General features: G+C 62.4%; 3 protein-coding genes across 22 annotated transcripts in view; 1 reads left to right on the top strand and 2 right to left on the bottom strand.

Moving 5' to 3' along the window:
• Positions 1-4,627: 4,627 nt before the first annotated feature.
• TEPSIN (TEPSIN adaptor related protein complex 4 accessory protein) lies at positions 4,628-20,255 on the bottom strand. 10 transcript variants are annotated; one of them, XM_084982812.1, is made up of 14 exons: positions 14,478-14,775; positions 13,919-14,065; positions 12,154-12,226; positions 11,865-11,956; positions 11,658-11,751; positions 10,206-10,273; positions 9,973-10,051; positions 9,759-9,830; positions 8,832-9,035; positions 7,953-8,130; positions 7,734-7,847; positions 7,511-7,589; positions 7,295-7,429; positions 4,628-6,480 (listed from the first exon to the last, which is right to left on the bottom strand). In XM_084982812.1, the coding sequence occupies exons 8-14, from the start codon at positions 9,826-9,828 to the stop codon at positions 5,956-5,958; spliced, it is 1,305 nt and encodes a 434-aa protein (XP_084838938.1). In that variant the 5' UTR covers positions 9,829-9,830; positions 9,973-10,051; positions 10,206-10,273; positions 11,658-11,751; positions 11,865-11,956; positions 12,154-12,226; positions 13,919-14,065; positions 14,478-14,775; the 3' UTR covers positions 4,628-5,955.
• On the top strand, positions 15,078-17,228 carry NDUFAF8 (NADH:ubiquinone oxidoreductase complex assembly factor 8). 2 transcript variants are annotated; one of them, XR_014820251.1, is made up of 3 exons: positions 15,078-15,204; positions 15,355-16,820; positions 17,019-17,228. XR_014820251.1 is itself a non-coding variant. In NM_001435434.1 (3 exons), the coding sequence occupies exons 1-3, from the start codon at positions 15,121-15,123 to the stop codon at positions 17,031-17,033; spliced, it is 210 nt and encodes a 69-aa protein (NP_001422363.1). In that variant the 5' UTR covers positions 15,098-15,120; the 3' UTR covers positions 17,034-17,228. The 2 variants fall into 2 exon arrangements, 1 of the variants encoding a protein (NP_001422363.1); NM_001435434.1 differs by having other exon boundaries at positions 15,098-15,204; positions 15,355-15,465.
• The window catches only part of SLC38A10 (solute carrier family 38 member 10), a 33,321-nt gene continuing 31,861 nt past the window's right edge, over positions 20,070-21,529 (bottom strand). For 7 of the 10 annotated variants that reach the window (XM_005668573.3, XM_084983293.1, XM_084983292.1 and 4 more), the window contains one exon: positions 20,070-21,320. In XM_005668573.3, coding sequence (XP_005668630.3) covers positions 20,356-21,320 — 965 coding nt within the window. In that variant the 3' untranslated portion in view covers positions 20,070-20,355. The remainder of the gene's footprint in view (positions 21,321-21,529) is intronic. The other 3 variants (XM_084983295.1, XM_084983296.1, XM_084983300.1) reach the window with 1 other exon arrangement.

Raw genomic sequence — 21,529 nt, 5'->3', positions numbered from 1 at the left:
GCCGTGGCGGCCACTGGCTGCCGATTGGACGTGGCTGCAGAAGGCGGGGTCTCAGCTAAAATGGGGCGGTCCTGGGCGGAGCCTCTGGAGGAGGGATGGGGAGGAGAAAGGGGCGGGGCGCGAGCGGGGGTTTGGCGCTTTTCCTCCCCCGCCCCCGGCCTAGGGTTGGGCACCCACGCGGTCTCCCGGCTCCCGCGCCATCCCCAGCTCTACTCCTTGCCAAGACCCATCTGGACACTTGGGTCCCGCCACCCCCTGAGAGCTCCGTTTTGGAGGCTCGCCCTGGGGAAGACGCCAAGATGTCAATGGCATTGGCGGGTGGGGGCTTCCTAGGAGACCCCACACCCAGTGTCCGCAACCCTCCTCACACCCAAGACCCCGCGGTGGGTGGCTCTGTCCTTTTTTTTTTTTTCCTCTTTCTATCTTGACAATGCTTTTTTTTTTTTTTCTTCTCCTTTTCCAAAGTTTTAAGCCCCCCTACCCTGAGCGCCACGCCTGGAGGTCGTTGTCTACTGTACCCCATGTCCAGACCACAGGCCCCACTGACAGGGCCTCCCCTCCTTGGCGTCCCCCCTGCCCCACGACCAGCTGCACGTCCTTCCCAGCGCGCAGGCGGATCTGGCGCGCCGGGCGCCGCGCTCCCCAGCCGATTCCGCGGTCTCTGTTGCCTTCATGGAAAGTCCTGCTCCTCCAGAAAGGCTCTGGTCTCTCCAAAGTTTTTTTTGTTTTTGTTTGTTTGTTTGTTTGTTTTAAGGGCGCCACCCACGGCATATGGAGGTTCCCAGGCCAGGTGTCGAATCCGAGCTGTAGCCGCTGGCCTACACCACAGCCACAGCAACACCAGATCCGAGCCGCGTCTGTGAACTACACCACAGTTCACGGCAACACCGAATCCTTAACCCACTGAGCGAGGCCAGGGACTGAACCCACAACCTCGTGGTTCCTAGTCAGATTCGTTTCCACTTCGCCAGGACAGGAACTCCCCAAGTCATCTTTCCCTTCAAAATAACAGCACACTGCTGGTCTTTGCCCTACTTTTAAAAATAAAATACTTTTTTAATTTAAAAATTTAGTTTAAAAAAAAAAGGGGGGGGGGAGTTCCCATCATGGCTTAGTGGTTAATGAATCTGACTGGGAACCATGAGGTTTCAGGTTCGATCCCTGGCCTCTCTCAGTGGGTTAAGGATCCAGCATTGCCATGAGCTGTGGTGTAGGCCACAGACGCGGCTTGGATCTGGTGTTGCTATAGCTCTGGCGTAGGCCAGAGGCTACAGCTCTGATTAGACCCCTAGCCTGGGAACCTCCATATGCTGCAGGTGCAGCCCTAGAAAGAAAAAAAAAATAGGGGACTGCTGAATCACATGTGAGGAACATGCTTAACTTTCCGAGAGATGGCCACCATTTCCAAAGGAGGTTCACCTTCTCACCTTCCCACCAGTAGTGTCGCCCTGACACCTGGTATCATGGGGTTTTTAAATTGTGACTTTTCAGTAATTCTAGCAGGCGTGAGCCGGTGTCCCGCGTGGTCTTCAGTGGCATTTCCCCAGTGATGCTGAGACTGTCCGTGGGCTCTGTCCCACTCATATGCCTCCTTCCTTCAGTGAAATCCGTCCAAAATTTGTGCCCACTTGGTACACGGGGGTTTTTGTTCTCTTGTTGAGTCTTGAATGTGCCTTGCACGTTCTCCATCCGAGTCCTCCTGGAGAGCTGTGATTGGCAAGCATCTCCCAGTCTGTGGCTTGTCTGTTCTCTTCACTGCGTCATTCAAAGGGAAGTTCCTAAACTTTGAGGATGCCTGTTTCTTGCACTACGGTTTTGCGCCTCTTTTATCTCATAGAAGGAGCCATTGCCTAATTCAAGGACAGACTATTTTCTGGTTGGTTTTCTTCTGTAAATTTTATACCTAGGTCTATGTCTCACTTTAAATTTTCTGTAAGATGGGAGGTAGGAGCCAAGGCTTATTCCTTTTTTTTTTTTTTTGCTTTTGCTTTTTAGGGCTGCACCCTCGGCATATGGAGGTTCCTAGGCTAGGGGTCGAATCAGAGCTGTAGCTGCTGGCCACAGCCACAGGTGTCACAGCAATGCAAGATCCGAGCTGCGTCTGCAACCTATGCCATAGCTCACGGCAGTGCCGGATCCTTAACCCACTGAGCCAGGCCAGGGATGGAACCTGCGTCCTCATGGATGCTAGTCAGATGCATTAACCACTGAGCCACGATGGGAACTCCCAGACTCATTTTCTTCCAGTTGTTTCAGCAGTGACTGTTGAAAGTCTGTCCTTTCTCCGCTGAATTATCTTGACGCCCGTGGAAAACCAACTGACCACATCTGTGTGGACCTGCTTCTGAACTTGTGCTGGTCCACTGCCCTGTCTGACTTTATACCCATCCACACTGCACTGACGAGTGCTGCCGGGATGTCTTTGAATTAGGTACTGGGAGCTGTCAGTGTTCTTTTTCTTAAAAAATTGTTTTGGGGGGACCACACCTGTGGCATATGGAGGTTCGCAGGCTAGGGGTTGAATTGGAGCTACAGCTGCCAGCCTACACCACAGCCACACGGCATCCAAGCCATGTCTGCAACCCACACCACAGCTCATGGCAACACCAGATCCTTCACCCACTGAGCGAGGCCGGGGATTGAACCCACATCCTCATGGATCCTAGCCAGGTTCACTGACCGCTGAGCCACGACGGGAGCTTCTCAGTCTTCTTATTCAAGATCACGTTATTCTAATTCCTTTGCGTTTTGCTGTAGCTTTTAGGATCCAGTTCACACACACACACACACACACCCCCCCGGGATTTTGGAGATTTTCTTCAATCTGTAGACCAGCTTGAGAATTAGCATCTTAACAATAGCATTTTCCGATCCAAGAACACAGAGCACCTCTCCATTTGTTCAGGTCTCCAGTGATTTTTTTCATCAGTCTTTTGTATTTCTCAGCATACAAACCCTACTTTTTTTTTTTTTTTTAGATTTATACCTAAATTATTTCATTTTGAGGGCACTCTAATAACGGTAGAGTTTTTTTTGTTTTGTCTTTTTAAGGCCTCGACTGCGGCATGTGAAGGTTCCCAGGCTAGGGGTCCAACTGGAGCTGTCGCTGCTGGCTACACCACAGCCACAGCAAGGCCAGATCTGAGCCACATCTGTGACCTACACCACAGCTCACACCAATGCCAGATCCTTAACCCACTGAGCGAGGCCAGGGGTTGAACCTGCCTTTTCATGGATTCTAATTGGGTTCATTAACCCCTGAGCCATGACGGGAACACCCAATAATGGCAATTTTTAATTATTTTGTTATTATTGCTTTTTAAATTTTTTTTTCTTTTGTCTTTTTGTTGTTGTTGCTGTTGCTGTTGTTGCTATTTCTTGGGCCGCTCCCGCGGCATATGGAGGTTCCCAGGCTAGGGGTCCAATCGGAGCTGTAGCTGCCGGCCTGCACCACAGCCACAGCAACACGGGATCCGAGCCGCGTCTGTGACCTACACCACAGCTCACAGCAACGCTGGATCCTTAACCCACTGAGCAAGGCCAGAGATCGAACCCGCAACCTCATAGTTCCTAGTCAGATTCATTAACCACTGAGCCACAAGGGGAACTCCAGAAAAACACATTTAAAAATAACCCATCAAGAAGCACTGAGATGCTGCTGTATAACCCAGGGATATCTAATCACTTGTGATGGAACATGATGGAAGATAATGTTGAGAAAAAGTGTATATGTGTGTATACACACACACACACACACACACACACACACACACACACACGGATGAGGATGACTGGGTCACTTTACTGTTAAGCAGATATTGACAGAACAGTGTAAGTCAACTATAATAGAAAAATAAAAATCCTACAAAAAATGAAAATCCATCAAATAAAAAGTCTTCAAGGAAATTAGAAAATATTTTGCAATGAAAATAAAAATAGGGAGTTCCCTTAATGGCTCAGCAATTAGTCAACTCAATTGAGGATGCGGGTTTGACCCCTGGCTTCACTCAGTGTTTGCGGATCCAGTGTTGCCGTGCGCTGTGGTGTAGGTTGTAGACCTGGCTTGGATCCTGCGTTACTGTGGCTGTGGTGTAGGCTGGCTGCTGTAGCTCTGATGCGACCCCTAGACTGGGAACCTCCGTATGCCACAGGTGTGGCCCTAAAGAACAAAATAAATATTTTTTTTTAAAGAAAAAATATATAAAAGTTCATGGGAGGCAGCTAAAGCAGTGTTTGAAAGAAAATGTATCGCATTGAAATTGTTTACAACAGAAAAGAATCAAGGTCTCACATCAATAATCTAAGCTTCCACCTTTAAAAAACTAGGAAACCCAAAGCAGAAGGAATGAAATAAAAAAGCACAGAAATCAACAAGAAAACATAAAACCAGTAGAAAAAATAAATGAATAAATCTCTGAAAAGCTCAATAATATTAATAAACTTCTATCAGACTAACCAGGAACGGGGACGAATGCTCCGTAGCAGCAGCGACAGCTGCGACTCTCAGACATGAGACACTAATAAAGGTCGGCTCGGAAGACTCGATGGCCGAAGTGCAACGGGCCAATTCCAACACGAATCACTCGAACAGTTATGAAGAAACAGACACCACAAATCATCCCAAATCTACTGAAGACATTGAATTTATAGTTAAAAACCTTGCCATTAAGAACATCTGGAGTTCCCTGGTGGCCTAGTGGGTTAAGGATCCAGCACTGTCACTGCTGTGGCACAGGTTCCATCCCCAGTCGTGGTGGGCACAGCCGAGAAAAAAAGAAAAAAAGGAACGAAGGACACTAGAGGACGGGATGGGTCCACTGGGGAGTCCCGCCACACACTTAAGCCGCGGTGGCTGCCCTGATTTAGGAGTTCTCTTAGTGCCGTTCCCACTAAAACACACACAAGAGAAAGCAAACGGTGCAACTTGGTGTGAACAGCAGTGTTTATGCAGGTGTGAGCCCAGGCCGCCCCCGTTCTTCCAAGAGGGACCCCAGCCCTTACTCCAAGGTGGCTGTGCAGTCTGCAGGCGGTGGTCACGGCAGGAGGAGCGGACACGGGGGTCCCACAGGGACCCGATGCTGGGAGGAGCCCCATCCTGACTGAGGAGCAGCCAGGATGCCAGGACCCCCCCTGCCCCCAGAGGGAACTGAGCTCAAAACCACAAACAGACCCAAGCAGTGGTTCTAAACCCACCCCAAAACCTTGTTTCTGCGGGAAGGCGGGCAGGGGTTTTCTCGGGGGTCCCGTACCCACTGCTGTAGGAATTCAGGTCCACACAGCCTGCCTCTGGCCAAGGGGCGGGGGACAACGACTGAGGTGCCCCGTCTCCCCGGTGCCCGCCTCTGTGTGCCCGTGAGGACCCTGGGGACTGGGGACAGTGTCGGGCCTCCCGCCTGGCTCCCATGCCCTCCAGGCAGGCTGTGCCGCCCTCTGCCACAGTGCCCTCCCTCGTGAGCCCTCCAGCAAGCGGGAAAAATGCTTGTCCTGCCATAGCAGATGGCCTTGAGGCGGGGGACACGGCAGCCAAGGGCCACTCCTCGTCCTGCCCCCTCTGCCATCCCGCAGGCTGCTGGGGGCTGCTCCCGGGCCATCAGACCCACAGGGCGGGCCGCGGGGGTCCCGTCCTCCCTGAAGAAACACGGGGAACCCACCCGGGGGCAAGGCTGGGGGGGCGGCCCCCGTGGGCAGGGACCACCGCTCCCCATGGTGCCAGCCTGGCTCTGGCTGGTTCGCCGACTCCTGAGGCATCGCCTGGGTTCTACTGGTGGCCCTCCTCGTCACTGGCTGGGCAGGGCCACACCACGGCCTCAGTGGGAGACGGCAAGAGGCCAGGCTGACTGCAGACACCTGACGGGGCCCATGCTTCGGTGGGACACGGGGTACAACACGGAGTCATGGGGTCCTAGGAGTCATGGGCTGGGCGACACGAGGCTACACGTGGCCCAGGCGACGAGGTCACACGTTTAAGAACGCGAAAGCCGATGGCTCAGAGCCAGAAGGCTCTTGGGCTGCCGGCCTCTGTGATGCCGTCCAAGGGGCCGGGAGGGGCTCCTCTTCAGCAGCTCCAGCCCCCACCAGGCGGGGACATGCTACCAGCTCCATGCCAGCAAACAAGGAGTCGTGGCCGAGCCTGGGGCCTGGGCCAAGCCCTGGCGCTCCCGTCGGGGTGTCCAGGCCTGTCGGGTCCCACTCAGACCCGGACCCCTGTTCTCTGGAGGCAGCCAACCTGGCCTCAGCCTCCCTGGCATCCCCAGGGACTGGTGGGGAGCAGCCGTCCAGGGCCGTGGCGGGCACAGCAGTGCCCCGGGAGGAGAACAGAGCTGAACTCAGGGGCTGCAGGAAGGCCTGGCCCCCGGCCAGAGGCAGGGCATCGGTCAGCAGGTCTGACGGGCCCCCACGAGCGGCTGCAGGGCCAGGCTCGGCCAGGGGCCTCCGGGCAGGGGGCCATTGTCGGCAGGAAGCTTCAAAGTGTCTCAGGATCTGGACACAGGAAGAAGGGGTGTCGGTGAGGGTTCCTGTGCTCCTCCAGGGTCCCCGGCGCACTCGGCCGTCCTCAAAGCTGCTGCCCCCACCCACTGTCACTCAAACGGACACTTTCCCATCGCTGAGCTGCCACCAGACCCGCCAGCTGGGAGAGGCACCCCTGGTCGGGGGCCGCGGGAGACCCTCCTCGCACGCGGAGGGGATGGCGTGTCTAACCCTGCGTCCTCCCCGGGTTTTAGAAGCACCACCGTGACAGGCCCACGACGCATTTCCTGCGTGGCAGGGTCACGCGTCCCCTGATGAAGGAGGGTTGCGGGACAAGGGACTAAGGATCTGAATTTTCAGCTGCCACAAAAGTTGCAGGAAGCCAGGGGACGCCAAGAGCTCTCAGAGGTATTGCCCAGAGGCCCCCCGAAAAGATTCCAGGGGCCTCCCCACAGTGGTCAGGGAAGAGAACTGAGATGAACGGAACTCCCTCAGCTCTGGGAGAGCTGAGGTCTGGGAGCAGAGCTCACGCCCGTGAGCTGTGACACACAGTGAAGAAGAGACAGATCCACTTGAGCAATCCGGGAGGGCTTCCCGCAAGAAGCCGAGTGGAGGGAGAGGGAGTCACCCAAAGGCTAGAGCTGCCAGGTGGGAAAGCGTGGCGCGTCCCAGTGATGGCCAGAGGCCAGGCCGCCCGACTACTGCTCTAAGGGCGCCACCGGTCCCCACAGCTGGGTGGCAGGAGGAGCTGGTCTGGGTCTAGGCAAGGCGGCGGGGGGTGGGACTGCCCGCGAGTCCTGTGCCCGCTCCTCTGGGCGGCGCCCACCTTGGTGGCCTTGTTGGTCACAGGTCCGGGGCTGCCCGCGCTGAGCTCCTGCAGCCGCGGCCGAGCAAGAAGCAGGACGCGCTCCTGGGCCAGCAGGTCAGTGCATCCGAGGGAGGCGATGGCACCCAGGGCTCTCTGCGAGCGGGCAGGGGTCAGCAGGGTCCACCCCCAGGCCCGGCTCCCATTCCCCACCCGCGGAGGCGGGGGCACCCTCACCATCTGCACCCGCTCGCTGGTCCCGCCCAGGTGGCGGAGGAGCAGCTCCAGCACAGCTTCGCAGTTGAGGACTCCACACCTGCACGAGGGGGCTGGGCGTTGGGGTGAGGGGCGAGGGGGCGGGGCCAGGGGCGGGGGGCGGGGCCGGCGGGGCGTGGGGCGGGGCCGGCGGGGCGAGGGGCGGGGCCGGCGGGGCGAGGGGGCGGGAGGGCACCGGGCTCACTCTTTGACAAAGTGCTGCACCTCCTCTCGGCTCAAGAAGGTCTGTAGCCCCCGGGTCACGGTCTGGACCAGGCTCAGCTCCTGCTGACAGTCACTCAGGGTCACGGCCTCGACCCTGTGGGGGACACTGGTCAGGACAGAGGGTGGGCTCTGCTCTCCCAGGTCAGGCCCCCCTTTGGGGTGGGACCCTGGAGCAGGGCAGGGAGGGGCACCGGCTCACCTTTCGGCCAGGTCGCTGGGCGCCCTGCTGGCCCCCGAGGGGCTGTCGCTGCCTGACTGGCTGCCCGAGTCCGAGGCCTTGCCCAGGTCACTGCTCTCCTGGGAAGAGTTCTGGGAGCTGGGGCTGCTGTCCGGCTCGTCCCAGCCGCCTCCGGCCTGCCCGGGCTGGTGTCTCACTGCTGGAGGAACAGTGACCCTTGGGGGCCTCAGACTAACCTCTGTCCACTTCCCTGGAGCCCCAGACAGGGAGACTCAGGGGAAGGGGCTGGGTCCCGAGAGAGGGACAGGGCTACTGCCTGGGCTCCAGCTCAGGCAACAGCAGGGGAAGGAGATGGGGCAGGACGGGGCACACCCTGCACCCAGGGAAGCACCTGGCCTGGAAAATGCAGGAGGCAGTGCCAGGCGGCAGAGTCCAGGTGGGAGGCAGGACCCGCCTTCCTTTCCCACAGCGCGCTTCCAGGACGCACATGCGGCGGAGCCTGGCCCCTGCTTCCCTGACCGGCTGCCCGGCCGCACCAACATGCCCCACCAACAGCCAGGGACTGGGCTCCTCCCCCAGCTCCAGTCCTGCTTCTACATCGGAGCAGCTGGGACCCTGAGCGGACCCCACCCCTCGAACAGAGAGACTGGCAGGACAGGGTCGGTCTGTGTGCAGCCACCGCCGGGAACTCGAGTCTCGTGGGTGGCTGGCGCTGCAGGTTTCCCACGTGGCCAAGGGAGTGAGGGTGTGGGCTCCGAGAGGTGGCTCATACCCCCACCCACGGGCGTGCTTTCTTCCTCCCCATCACCTGCGCCGGCCGGGCCCAGCAGGTGCCTGGAAGCCTGGGGCCCCGGCAGCGCAGGGGGAGCCAGATCCCCAGGGAAGGGCCGTGCTGGGTACCTCGGGCAGCTGGGCCAGCTGTGGGGAGCGGGTCCCCAGGGGTGGGGGGGCCGAGGCCGGCGGAAGGTGTCACGGCCGGCTGGTAGGCGTCACCCTGCGGCAGGGGCCTCTGGGTGCCGGGGCTCTCAGGCCCAGGACGCACAGCGCTGGCCACGACCTCTGCGGCCTTCTGGATGGTGGACAGGAAGGCTTCGCCCGCAGAGCCTGCCCAGGGGGAGGGGAGAACACAGCCCCTCAGTCCCGGCCCTGCGCGTGCCCAGGTCTTGGAGGTGGGAGCAGGCTGCAGTCTGAGCAGAGGCCACATGGAGGAACCAGGGCCTTCTGGAAGCTTCTGCAGTGAATTCATTTCAGCACTTTGGGGCCGTGGTGCCTGGACGCTCAGCAGCTCACAGCACAGCTGTGCCCCTGGGCCCCTTGGCTCCCACCTCTGGGCTTGTCCTGAGAATCCGCGGCCACGTAAGGCACAGCCACGGCCAAGTGCAGGGCCGGGGGCCCTCCTATGTGGGCACCCCACAGAGGGCCAGCCAGTTGTCACCCCCAAACCAACAGGCTGGAGCCACCAAGGCAGACCCACTTTAGGACTCAGAGCGTCAGAAGGGCCGCGGGGCCAAGGCCTCAATGGAGACAGTCAGCACACAGCCGACACGGCCCAGAGCCCACGGGACGGTCCCAGGCCCCTGCTGCGGGCCTTGGGTACTCTCAGCAAACAGGACCACCCCCACGCCCCCTCTAAGTCACCTCTGTCGCAGCCAGGACCGCCCCTGTCTCTGGCCCCTTGAAGGAGCCAGGGCTGGGGGCCCACGTGCAGGGCTGACCCGCAGCCAGGGCCTCTGACCTGTCGGTTAAGCAGAACCAGCGGCTCCCTGGACAGAGACGCAGCCTCAGAGGCAGCCCCCGCCCCCCGCCCCCCGCCCCCGCAGTGCTCACCTGTGTGGCGCTGATCTTTGCTGTAGCCGAAGCCCTGCAGAGCGCTCTGGGGCCGGGACTGGGAGCCCATGCCTGCGGGGAGGCCCGCGTGAGCAGGGACCCCCGCTCTCAGCGCCCCCTCCAGATACCGGGCAGGGGGATCGAGGCGGGGAGGCTGTGAGCCCAGCCCACCCAGAGTAGAATCCAGCGATGGTGACGGGGCGGGGTCACGTACCTGCTGGAGGTGGGGCCCTGGGAGGCTGGGAGGGAGGCGGGGGTGACAAGGCATCTGAGAACAAGGCGGCCCCCAGGTCCTAGATGGAGATGGAGGGCTCTGAGCATGGCCCCCTGCCCGCCTGCCCGCCGCACCCCCTCCTCTGAGGGCCACGCATGGGCTCCGGTCCCGCCGCAGGAGCAGAGCCGGGGTCCAGGCAGGGAGAGTGGGGAGCAGTCCGGTCCTGGGCTCACCTGGGCAGCCGCCCGCACCTTCTGGTACAAGCTGTTCCCGTGCAGAGGGTCCGGGGGCCCCGCGAAAACTGCAGGACGGAGGCAGGGCTGAGCCGGGCAGGGCGGACTCCCCGGCCCCGAGGAGCCCAGCCTCAAAGCCCAGCCTCCCCCACGGCACCCCACGGCCCGGGCTTCTGCAGCCTCACTGCCGCCCCTCGACCCCCTCCCCACCCAGAAGCCGCAGAGGGGTCTCGTCCAGTTCACGGCCCCGCAGTTTCCCAGCAGCTCCGAGAAGGAACCAGTTCCTTATCACAGCCTCGGGGCCTCCCCCTGGTCCGGCCTCGGCTGCGGCAGACCTGGTCTGCCTCCTGGAGCCACAGCGCCCTGCCCGTGCTGGAGGCCTCCCCATCGCCCATGCACCTCATGCCCTCGCCCTCTGGGGGCTCAGAGCAAGAACGCCCCCCCCCCCCCCCGCCGTTTCCTCCGTCCAGACGCATCCCACTTTTCACCCCGTGGGGGGCAGCTCAACCCTGCTGTTCCTGGCCTCCCACAGGGGCAGGGGTGGTGGTGGTGGGAAGGACTGCCCTCTCCGTGTGCCCCTCCTCCCGGCCCTGGGGGCAGCGCTCGGAGCTGGACTTGGGTGCCAACAGAGAGCCACAGTGTGCGGCCCCTGCTCCTGCTTCACCTGCCCTCTTCCAGGACCGGGACACAGCGGCCCAGCCATAGCCACGCGGGCTGCCCCCTAGGATGGGCCCGGTCTGACCCACCGCTGGAGAGAATGAGCCAGCCTCTCGCTGTGCTGCCTCTGGGCACAAGTTCTGGGGGCTGGGCGGGGATGAGCGTGTCCCCAGCCCCCTGCACACCTGGGGTAACGGTAGGCCTGCTGCAAGGCCGCTCTGTCTCCCAGACTCGGGCACGGGGGCCCAGGGCCCCCACAGTAAGGGGAGAACAGCGGACTCGGGGTGGGGGTGAGTCCCGGCACCGGGCAGGCAGGACACTGCCGAACATCTCCTGCAAGCAGGAGGGGCCAGCAGACTCGGCCCTCCCTGCGGCACTGCCCTCCAGGGACAGCGTGGCCGGGTGGCTTCTTGCCTGAAGGCCAAGGCTTCCTGTTCAGTTCGTCCACCCTCAGGCCACACCCCCACGAGTCCATGAGCCACAGGGGCCCCTCCGGCCTGGGGGGCGGGCGAGGGACAGGGCTCCTCCCCAGACCCACCTGTCGTCTGATCACGACAGGCCAGAGCCCCACCTCTCCCAATGGCCTCACCGGTCCCGCCCGCCCCCAGCCCTGCTGGGAGTGATGGCCCAGGGAGGAGCGCGCGGTCCCGCCCGTGCAGAGAGGCTCCGGCCTGGCCGGGGGTGGGGCAGGGAGGACGGCGGGGACAGCCGGAGTGGGCGGCGGGGTAGAGGCCCGACGAGGGGATCCGGGACCTGCCCCGGCCGCCCCCTCCCTGGGCCTCCCGCGGGCCCTACCTGCAGCCTCCTGGATGAAGGCGGGGTTGCGCCTGAGGATGAGCAGCGAGGCCGAGGAGCCGTGGCCGCACAGGTGGAGCAGGATCTTCAGCACCTGGGGACAGGCACACGGGCAGCGCGGGCACACGGGCAGTGCCCCCACCCCAGCCCACCGGGAGGGGAGGGCCTGGGCGGGGGTGGGGTGGGGGGGGTGGCGCAGGGACTCACCTTGAGCTTCACGCGGCCAGAGCCGCTGTGCAGACGGCTCAGCAGGTACTCCAGGAGGCACTGGCTGCTGCCCAGGGACTCGTGGGAGATCTCTGGGAGGCACTCGTTAGGGAATGGGCCGCACGGGCCGCCATCGGCTGGGCAGGGTGCCCCCCGGCAGGCACCCACCCCACACCCTGCTTTCAGGAGCCTGCCCGCAGGCAGCTGGTTCCCACCGTAAAGGGGCCGCGGCCGTCAGGGCGGAGGCGCAGGAGCCTGCTGGGGCCCCGCGCGTGGCCGCAAAGGATACTGGCGATCTCCTCGAACAGGAAGCCCGGACACGGGGTGTCGTCATCCGACGTGCCCTTCAGGAGAAGCGGGAGCTGGAAGGGAGAGGGCGCCCGCCCCGGTCAGTGCCACGTCCACAGGGCCCGCGGCCCCGAGGGCTCCCGGAAACCGGTTTCCACACAGCTCCTTGTTGGCAGGCCACCCGGTGAGGAGACCAGAGAGGCCAGCTACGGTCCCACTGCCCCGGGAGCCCGCAGGAGGCTCCCTCCCGGGGGCCGGGACCAAGGCCCGGGAAAGGGAGATGGGCGGTCTCTCAGGGGCCGGGCCCTCTGCCCAGCCCGTCTCCAGCGGGGCGCTCGGGCCCCTCTGCTGACAGCCGCACAGCAACGTCGAGGCGCCTTGGACACACCTACTGACTCCCGGGCAGAAAGAAAAAGCCAAGGGCTCACCCCCTTCCCACACGGGGCACCGCGAGTTTCCATTTTTCGGGAGCACAGATCAGCAACGTGACACAAGCATTCAGCCTGACGGGCCCACAGCTCCCCTTCCGGGGAGGGACCCCAGGGAAAGAACCCAGGGCAAGAACGGCCGGCTCGGAGTTCCCATCATGCCTCCATGGTTAAGGAATCCGCCTAGGAACCGTGAGGTTGCAGGTTCGATCCCTGGCCTTGCTCAGCGGGTTAAGGATCCGGCGTTGCCGTGAGCTGTGGTGTAGGTCGCAGACACAGCTTGGATCCCGTGTGGCTGTGGCTCCCATTAGACCGAGCCTGGGAACCTCCATGTGCCACGGGTGTGGCCTTAGAAAAAGGCAAAAAAAAAAAAAAAAAAAAAAGAACGGACGGCTGAGGTGTCACATGTATCCGTTAGCACAAACACATCTATGTTAAGAGCTGACTCAGCACAAAATGTTCCATTTACAGAGACAAAAACCAGAAATGGGGGTTCCTACACCATTGCCCACCTGGGGGCACAGGCCTCGGTGCACACAGGCCCGAAAACCTCAAGTGCGCTCTGTGAGGTTCTGGCCACAGTTTACGTGAACCTCGTGTGAAGCTGTGTGCACACACTGTCACGCGATTGGTCCACTAAGACCCGAAGCGGAGCTGGCAACGGCTGCAGACCCGCAGAACTTTCGGCACGTAGGGAAACCTCTGCCCGAAGAGAACGGGGCAGGTTTCCAGCACCAGGAGGGTGAACTCAGGCCCCCCTACCCTGCCACCTGCCTGAGAAAACTCAAGGAGCCAGAATTTACTCTCCGTTCTGGCTCACAGCTGGTGACAGGCCCCAACCTCCCTTTCGTGAAGCATTTCCTGAAAAGGAACTACAACTGTGAACCAAGGGCCTCCTACGACTCCAGGGTGTCTTTCTCAAGGACCTCAAGGCCATTCCTTGAAATGTAACTACCAGAAAATCCCAGTCCCTACAGGACCTAACCTCTAGGACCACCAGCTATCAGACGCGGACGCGGCAACCCATGGACACTGCCCAGCTCCTCGCGATTTCTGACTCGAGCCGCAGCCTTCTGTCCTGAAAATGCCCAGTCCTCGGTGGCTCTAAGGGCTCCCCGCCTCCCCCGTCAGTGACGCAGGCGTCTGATACACCTAAGGGACACACTATGTTCCTTATGTTTCGTTTAGAAACAGCTTAGCAATAAGCAGTTTAAAACCGAAGAGCTTGGAGGCTTTCCTTGTGCGTCTCCCTGGCTTGACTGCACCCTAAACACAATCACCTGTGAACTAAAGATGAGGCGCCCTGAGCACAACCGCCTGGGGATTAAAGATTAGCACCTGCTGTTCTTCAGGAACTTTCCTAATTCGTTCTAACCACTCAGCAGGATACCCCTTTCTCAAGTATTGTTATTCCAGGAAAAGTCAAGATTCATAACCCGGAAAACCACTGAGCTCTCCGGCACCAGCTTAGGTGACTAAGAATCGCTGAAAGAAAGAAGAATGCGTGTTTGCCCCAACCCTGATTCTTATCTGAAACCCTGTTTTTCTCCTTTTAGACCATAAAACTCCCTGCAACTCTTCCCCAAGAAACAGCCCAGTCTTTAGGGCGTTAGCCTGCTGTCACCTCCTTGGCCTGGCAGAGCAATAAAAGCTATTTTTTTCTCCTTCACCCCTATCTGACGCCCGCCACTGAGTGAAACGGTCGTCCTGCTTTCCAGGCTAGTGTCTGGCCCTGTAATTGATCTTCGACAGAGCTCAGGGGTCACTGCGTCTTTTTCTCGAAAGCTCTCAAGTTGGGTAAGAAAGCACTAACTTGGGGCCCCTGGCTCTCTTCTCCAATTTGGACTCGGGTCAAGGCGTCTCACTGTCCCCAGGACCTGACACAGGGCTGGCTGACCTGCCTCCTCCACGCACGTGCGGCGGGGTCCCGCAGCCTCGGAGGGGTCCGAGGGTAGGAGGGAGAGGAGGGGAGCCGGGGGTGTCGGAGGCGGGGCTGGGGGGAAGAGGCGAGAGGAGAGGTGGGGGGGCCGCAGAGCTGTGACCCCGCGGGGGCCGAGCGGGGCCACGGAGGCGGCCAACTCGGCCGGGAGGCTGCGCGCGGCGGGGCCGGGCCGCCCGCACTCACCCGGTGCAGGAAGCTCAGCCGGTCCCGCAGCTGCGGCGTGGCCGCCATGGATGCCGGTCACCTTCCGGCCCCGCCCAGCTTCCGCCAAGCCCTGACCCCGTCCAGTCACTCAGCGGGCCTGGCCCCGCTGGCCAATCGTTCGCGTGGGGCGGGCCCTGAGGCCGTCCTCGGTAAACAATTTGCACCTGAACCAATCCAAAGCCTAAGGTCAAAGACGGACGAAACCACGAGCCAATTACAGGGCTCTGCTCCCAGAGCGTAGTTCCGGAGGCGAGGCAGAGGCGTGGCTGAAGCCTGGCCAATTACAAAGCGCAGAACAGGTTGTGGGCGGAAGCGTCGACCAATCAAGCTGTTGGGTGCGGGAAGAGGCCGGACCTAAGATGGCGGCGCCCACGGGTGCCAGGAAGAGCCGCTCATGTCGGGTAGCGGAGCGGTGTGGGGTCGAGTGCGAAGCCGCCTCCGCGCCTTCCCCGAGCGCCTGGCGGCCTGTGGGACTGAGGTGCGGAGCCGTCAGCGAGGCGGGAAGGGCTGTACGGGGCGGGGCGGGGCGGGGCGCGGCAGTTACCGGGGAGCGGCGGGGGGGGTCTACTGGCTGACCGGCGGGCGCAAGGGCCGCCGCGATCCTCGCCCGTCCCCGTCCTGTCCCCAGGCCGCGGCCTACGGCAGGTGCGTGCAGGCATCCACCGCCCCGGGCGGCCGCCTGACCAAGGACCTTTGCGCGCAAGAGTTCGAAGCCCTGCGGCGCTGCTTCGCCGCCGCGGTAAGTGGGCGCCGGCCCCGCCGGGGCGGGGGGCACCCTGGTTTCGGTGTTGGGCGCCGGCAGGTGCTGCGCACACGGCACACCCGCCCACCAGCCAGCGCGACCCCCGCCGTGTCCATCGCGGGGAGGGGAACGGCACCCTCACCGTGTTACTGCGGTGCCTTGGAACCCTACCTGGGCCTGTCGCCGAGGCGGGGTAACGCCAAAAGGGACCCCACGTGTGTGCTGCGCGTGGGCGGTTACAGCCAGGCCCCTGGTCTCCCCCTGCTCGACTGCGCGTTTCTCAGAGGGTGAAGGGACAACCAGCAGGGCCGCAGCGGCTGCGAAGTCCTCCACCAGCCGCGCTGACCGGTGCCAAGGGCGCAGAAGCGGCTGCGCTGACGCGGTCTGTTGGTTCCCTTGGCTCTGGGTTCAGATCTGCCTCCAACCACTCAGGAGCGGGTGTCTTCTGTTTCCGAGCTGTGGCATTTTCTGATCCTCACTGATGGAACCCTGTGCTGGAGAAATCCTTACGCACTATGCCCACGTAAAGAACTATGGTGTCCAGTTTGTGTTTTCAAGAAAGACGAGGAAGAAGTAGAATTGGAGGCAACTCTCTGGGCAACTGAGATGGGCGCTCCAGACATCTCAAGGGCAGGCAGCGGAGACTGCACTGAGGCTTCCACACGGGGGTTTGAGCTGGTGCCCGAGGTGTCAGGTCTCCGGGGTCTGGGGTGGGCTGTGATGCCAAGGATCAGCTCTGTTCACCAGACGCAGATCCTGAGAACCGGACCCCAGAGGGGGCAGGATGATTCCAGGAATCTGAGGCCGTTTTCTGACGTTCCGGGATGGCTCTCCCTCCTTTTCTGGGCCGCTCAGACCCTCCTTGCACTCCCCTTGCCATGACCGTGGCTGGGACGCGCAGTCTCAGCCTTGTCACCAACCTCTGATCCGACGCGGACATGTCCTTGGGACTTGCTTCCTGCCTCCTGGCAGATCCCCCGGGAGGGGACAGGCCTCGGTCCCACGGTCACCGGTTGCGGGGTGAAGACCCCGCGCTCCCGGCACCAGGCTCTGCTCTGGCACCTGTGGGCGCGTGGTCACCTGCACAGGTGTCTGGTCGTCTGAGACTCTCTATGCTCCTTTGCCTCCATCGTGCTGTCCTGTCCCCAAAAGGCTGGCCCTTGTGCCTTTTTCCGCTGATGGGGACCTAACTGCAGGCCCTGGGCCCTGGGAACTCAGGACGGGAACGAGGACTTTCTTACCTGAGGACATGAGGGGATGACCCCATCTGCCGTCCGCTCCGAGGAGGCGCCGGGGAGCCCCGCCCCTGTCCCTGGGAGAGCTGGCTCTGGGGAAGGGGCTCCTGCCACCTGGTGAGGACGACACGCGGCTCAGTGGCCCTGCAGTGTCTGGCACAGGTGGGCGTGGCTGGGAGGTCTCTGTTCAGTGGCCCCGAGCAGGTGAGCTCTGTGGCCTGTGGGGACCAGGCTCTTTGAAGTTATTTGCCAGAAGGTGGTGGTTTTCTGAGTTTGGAGCCACAGCCCATTCACACAAAATACTTTTTCTTCCAGGCCAAGAAGACCTGACAGGAGGCCAGTAGGAGGGGTCCACAGGCTCCACCGCATGCCCCCCCGCCCAGTGATGGCCCCCAAGGGCAAACGTCTAAAGCCTCAAAGGCAGAAAGGACGGGAAACGCATTAGGGAAGGGTCGGCAGCCTCGCGCATGTAAGGATCTGGGGTAGTGACGGCGAAGCCACAATAAAGACCAGTTGGAGCTCAAAGAGCTGTTTTGCTGTCTGGGCGCCAATGTGCGGGCACGTGGCCGGGGACACGTCACCTCCCAACCTCACTCTTTAAACACTTCTCACCAGAGACACGTCGTCTGCATCTGGGGATGCCTGTAACCAGTGACCAAGTGGCACCGTGGGGGAGGTCCTGCCGTCGGATCCGACCCAGACGGGGGTTTGGGATCCGCAGGGAGAAAGGGGGGGGGGCCTTCCAGGACCGAGAGGTGCGCAGAGGAGGGTCCAGGTGAGGAACCCGGCTGTGGTGAGACCACGAGGCTGCAGGCTCCCCTCTGCGGTGGGCATGCCCACCCGCCTCTCCGCAGCCTCTGGAGTCGGAGCCCAGGCCCATCTCACCCAGGCGCCTGCCCACTCTGCTCCCAGCCCTGGTCCTGAGAAGAAGCTGGGGCTGCACAGGGGCCTCCCAACCAACAGGCAGGACGCCCAGTGCTGTAGCCCGGAGATCCCAAGGTCCTGAGTGCTGCCTGTTGGGCGCCTGGGGACAGGTCTCTGGCACCACTCAGCTGCCCCCATTACCCCACCCCCCAACCCTGCCCAGGGCTGTTTCCTCTCTCTTTTTTATTATTATTATTTTGGGGGGTTTTTTTAGGGCCACACCCGCAGCACATGGACGTTCCCAAGGCTAGGGGTCGAAACGGAGCTGTAGCTCCTGGCCTACGCCACAGCCACCTGCACCACAGCTCACAGCCACGCCGGATCCTTAACCCACTGAGCGAGGCCGAGGATCGAACCTGTGTCCTCATGGATGCTGATCAGATGCATTTCCACTGAGCCACGACAGGAACGCCCAGAGCTGTTTGCTCATCTCCGAGACCTCTGTCCTGTGAGACGTGGTTCCCGGAGGAGCCACACGCTGTTCAAGAGCGTCGGGACACCTCTGGGCAGTGACAGTTCGCAGTAAACACTAGAATGCAGGACCAGAAACGGATGACACAACTGCGTCCCCAGGGTGGCTGAAGGAGGAGGGGCGAAGGAAGCAGACCTGCCGAGCGCCGTCCCAGCGCCCCGTCAGCCCGGGCCGGCTTCCCCGCCAGCAGGTGCCTCTGGCCCAAGGATGGCCTTCCCTTCCTGACCTGTCGCGCTCTCGGCACCCTGACCTTGGATGGCCCGCTGGCGAGAGCTCCTGGCCCCGTCTCGACCATCCCAGCCGGCGCCAGCACCTGCCATCCCTCCAGACTCCAGCGACGTCTCATGCCTGCCCAGGGCTGCAGACTTGGGCCACTGATCAGGCCCAGCCGCTCCCCACACACCAAACGCAGCTCGAGGGCCTCCCGGGGGTCCCTCCCCACACTTGCTTCAGGACTGCACGTACTGAGGGGAGCTCCGCAAGCCTGTGAAGGGGCGGCAAAGATGGTTTCGGCTGCTTCTGTAGCTGTGTCGCCACGGGTCACCTTGAGCTGCTCGGCACCATCCGCCTGTCTTGGTCTTGGGCCCAGGGCTCAGCCCCACACCGGACCGGGCCGGGCCGGGCTGGGCCGGGCTGGGCTGGGCGGCCCCGCTCTGGGACAGGGGTACAGGCAGGGTCCTGTTCCAGTCACCCAGGCCCGCCTGGCCCATCTGCCGAGTGCAGCTGCCAGCACAGAGGGTTGCCCACTGACAGCAAAAGTGTGCTGCTCTGGCGGGGACCACTGGCACTGCTGCCAGCCGTGGGACCAAGGAGGAGGGCACCTCAGTCAGGGAGGGCCGCCTCCCTGCTCCCCGCAGAGGTCTGCCCAGGCCGCAGGGGAGGGCTGCTGGCTGGGAGGGGAGCAGAGCTGAGCCCCAGGAGGAGGGGACAGGTGTTGACCGGGACAGAGGACTCCGTGCATCTGGGGCTGCGGGGCTGCCGACGACTGCAGAGGCCCCGCACTGGCGCTGGGCTCGGGCTGCTCTGCTGGGGACGTTACCTTGGCGGAAAGAGCAGGAGGGCGTTGGGACGGCCAGGTAAGACCTCGGGGAAACAGGGCCGCAAACAAGATCCCCCCAAACCTCGGCGGGTGGAGCTCCAACCTGAGGAACCTGCCCAGTCTGTCTGGGGCTGTTTGGTTTAGAATGGGGGGCGGGGGGAGGGGGCTGGCCCCAGCCCCGCTCAGCGCCCGGGGTCTGGGGGAGTCAGCTTGGCCTTGGTCTTCAGGAGACAGAAATTAGAATTTAAAAATCTGGATCCCACGTGGCTGTGGCTGGGGTGGAGGCCAGCAGCCGTAGCTCTGATTCCACCCCTAGCCTGGGCACTTCCATGTGCCATGGGTGCAGCCCTAAAAAGCAAAAAAAAAAAAAACCAAGAATTTAAAAAACCACTTCAGAAGATGTGGAGGGAAGAGTAAGGCTGCTGGGGTCCTTCCACGCCCCCAGGGCAGGGTCTGGAGCATGCCTTCACTCCAGTGGGGAGCGGGGCACACAGCACAAAGCGGCTGAAGGCCCCGGGCTCGCAGGGGGACAGCCCCCGGCACCTGCCAGGTCACCTCTCCACCAGCCTCGGGGACCGGGGTGACCGTCAGCCTTTCTGCTCCTTGAAAACAAAATGCAGCACAAAACACCACCACCCCCAAGAGATAAGCAGGTCCCTGGGGAGCAGCCTTGTGCAGAGGCAGACCTGGGGTGCAGACCCTGGGAAGAAGCTGCCCCCCACGGCCCCTCCCCAGGGCTCTAAGTGGCATCACGTGGGGCTTGGCAGTCACGGCTCCCGTGGGACAGGGTCCTGGACCAAAGGCCTCCTCTGTGTGACTCACCAACCAGCCCGGGGGCGAGTTCCGCTCCTGAAGTCTGACCACACCTGACGGGGAGGCCCGAGTGCAGAGACTGGACTCCGGGTGCAAAGCAGCATTTGCAGAGGCAGAGTGAAAGCACAAGTGTTTATTCGGGTTTCGTGGACACTCCGGAGACACAGAGAAAGCGCTGAAGTTTGGAGAAGGACGCCTGCGGCCTCTCAGGGCAGCAGGGCCCTGCGGTCAGCTCCTGGAGCCCTGGCCGCTCCCGCCACTGCCGCCGCCTGGGGGGCCCTGGGCCTCGGCAGGCATGAGGGCCGGAGAGCCGCCAGCCTCCACCCTGCGCCTGGCTTCCACGACTCGGCCCCACTAGGTTCAGGTTCACCGGTGGCCCGGCAGCGCTGTGGCCTGAGTCGGGCTCAGGGTTCCTCCAGGGCCCTGGGCAGCTGCTTGATCTGGCGGCCCTGGACCACCCGCAGGGCGCCCCCCGCGGCCTGGTGCAGCTGGCTCTCCAGGGCGCTGCGGAGGTCGCTGACCTGCACGCCGGGCAGCGGGTGGAGGCTGATAATCACCCCCTCCTTTGGGGCCGGCGCCCGCTCTGTGCCAGGAGCCACGTCCCGCCGTCTCCTCCGAAGGTCAGAGCCGGCCTGGACTTTCAGGTCCCGGTTGGGTTTGGCATTGTCCAGCTTCTGAGCCCCGGGCACAGCCGGTTGGTGCCCAAGCTCAGGGTCCGGCCTCTGCTCAGCAGGCTCTGGGCCGGCAGCGTCCTTGCCGGGGACAGGCACGTGGTCTCTGCCACCCTGCTGGCCTGCCCCGCCCCCCGCGGCTGCTCCCCCTGACCTGTTGGACAGGCCTGCAGGTACCCGGTCGCGGCTCACTGGCTGGGGCTTGGCCTGGGGCTCCCCGGCCGCTGCCCCCGCCCCCGGAGCGGCTGCCCCTGCAGCTGGCGCCTCCTTTCCGGACTTATTCCTTTCGAGGGCGCCTCCACCAAAAACGTCCTGGCTCTGCCCAGGGCTGTCCCCAGCACCGTGCTTCTCTGGGCTCCCGGGCACCCGGGCGGGGTCCGGCACAGGGACACGCTCTGGCACGTGGGCACCCTCGGCCTCGGGCACGGCGCCCCGCTGGCCTTCCCTGGGCTCGGCCTGTGCTGCCTGGGGCTCTGGGTCAGCGCCCCCAGCAGGTGCGGCTGGGACTCTGCCTGCGGCCCCCTCGGGCTCCTCCTTGGAGTGCTGACTGTGCCCCTGGGGCAGGGCGGGGGGCTGCCCGGGAGCGCCGGGCACAGCTTCCAAAGGCTGCGGAGGGAGACGCTCCACCATCCCTGCGACGTGGGCCTCCTGCTCCTTACCTCTGGGTGCGGCCACCCCCGGCTCGGCCTGCACGTCCGCTGCAAATGAAGCCAGTCCCCAGTTTAGCCACAGAACCCAGCACTAGCTACCGAGCAGGGCTTAAAGAACTGAGCTTGAGGAGTTCCCGTCATGGCTCAGTGGGCTAAGAACCCGGCGAGCATCCATGAGGAGGCGGGTTTGATCCCTGGCCTTGCTCAGGGGATTAAGGATCCTGCGTTGCTCTGGCTGTGGTGTCGGCCGGCAGCTG

The sequence above is a fragment of the Sus scrofa genome, chromosome 12 (assembly GCF_054392235.1).
Source record: "Sus scrofa isolate SSC_HxYL_T2T_F1_AM1 chromosome 12, Sscrofa_HxYL_maternal_Yorkshire_Landrace_v2.0, whole genome shotgun sequence".
Taxonomy (NCBI): Eukaryota; Metazoa; Chordata; class Mammalia; order Artiodactyla; family Suidae; genus Sus; species Sus scrofa.
The sequence above is the reverse complement of the archived record's forward strand: the minus strand, read 5'-3'. Positions and strand labels throughout refer to the sequence as shown.

Coding starts and splice junctions, on each gene's coding strand:
- TEPSIN (XM_084982807.1), bottom strand. CDS start 14,753: ATGGCGGCCACGCCGCAGCTGCGGGACCGGCTGAGCTTCCTGCACCGG. Junction 9,036..9,758: donor CAAAGATCAGCGCCACACAG/GTGAGCACTGCG, acceptor CCCCCTGGGCAG/GCTCTGCGGGCGAAGCCTTC. Junction 7,430..7,510: donor CCAGCGAGCGGGTGCAGATG/GTGAGGGTGCCC, acceptor GCCCGCTCGCAG/AGAGCCCTGGGTGCCATCGC.
- NDUFAF8 (NM_001435434.1), top strand. CDS start 15,121: ATGTCGGGTAGCGGAGCGGTGTGGGGTCGAGTGCGAAGCCGCCTCCGC. Junction 15,205..15,354: donor TGGCGGCCTGTGGGACTGAG/GTGCGGAGCCGT, acceptor TCCTGTCCCCAG/GCCGCGGCCTACGGCAGGTG.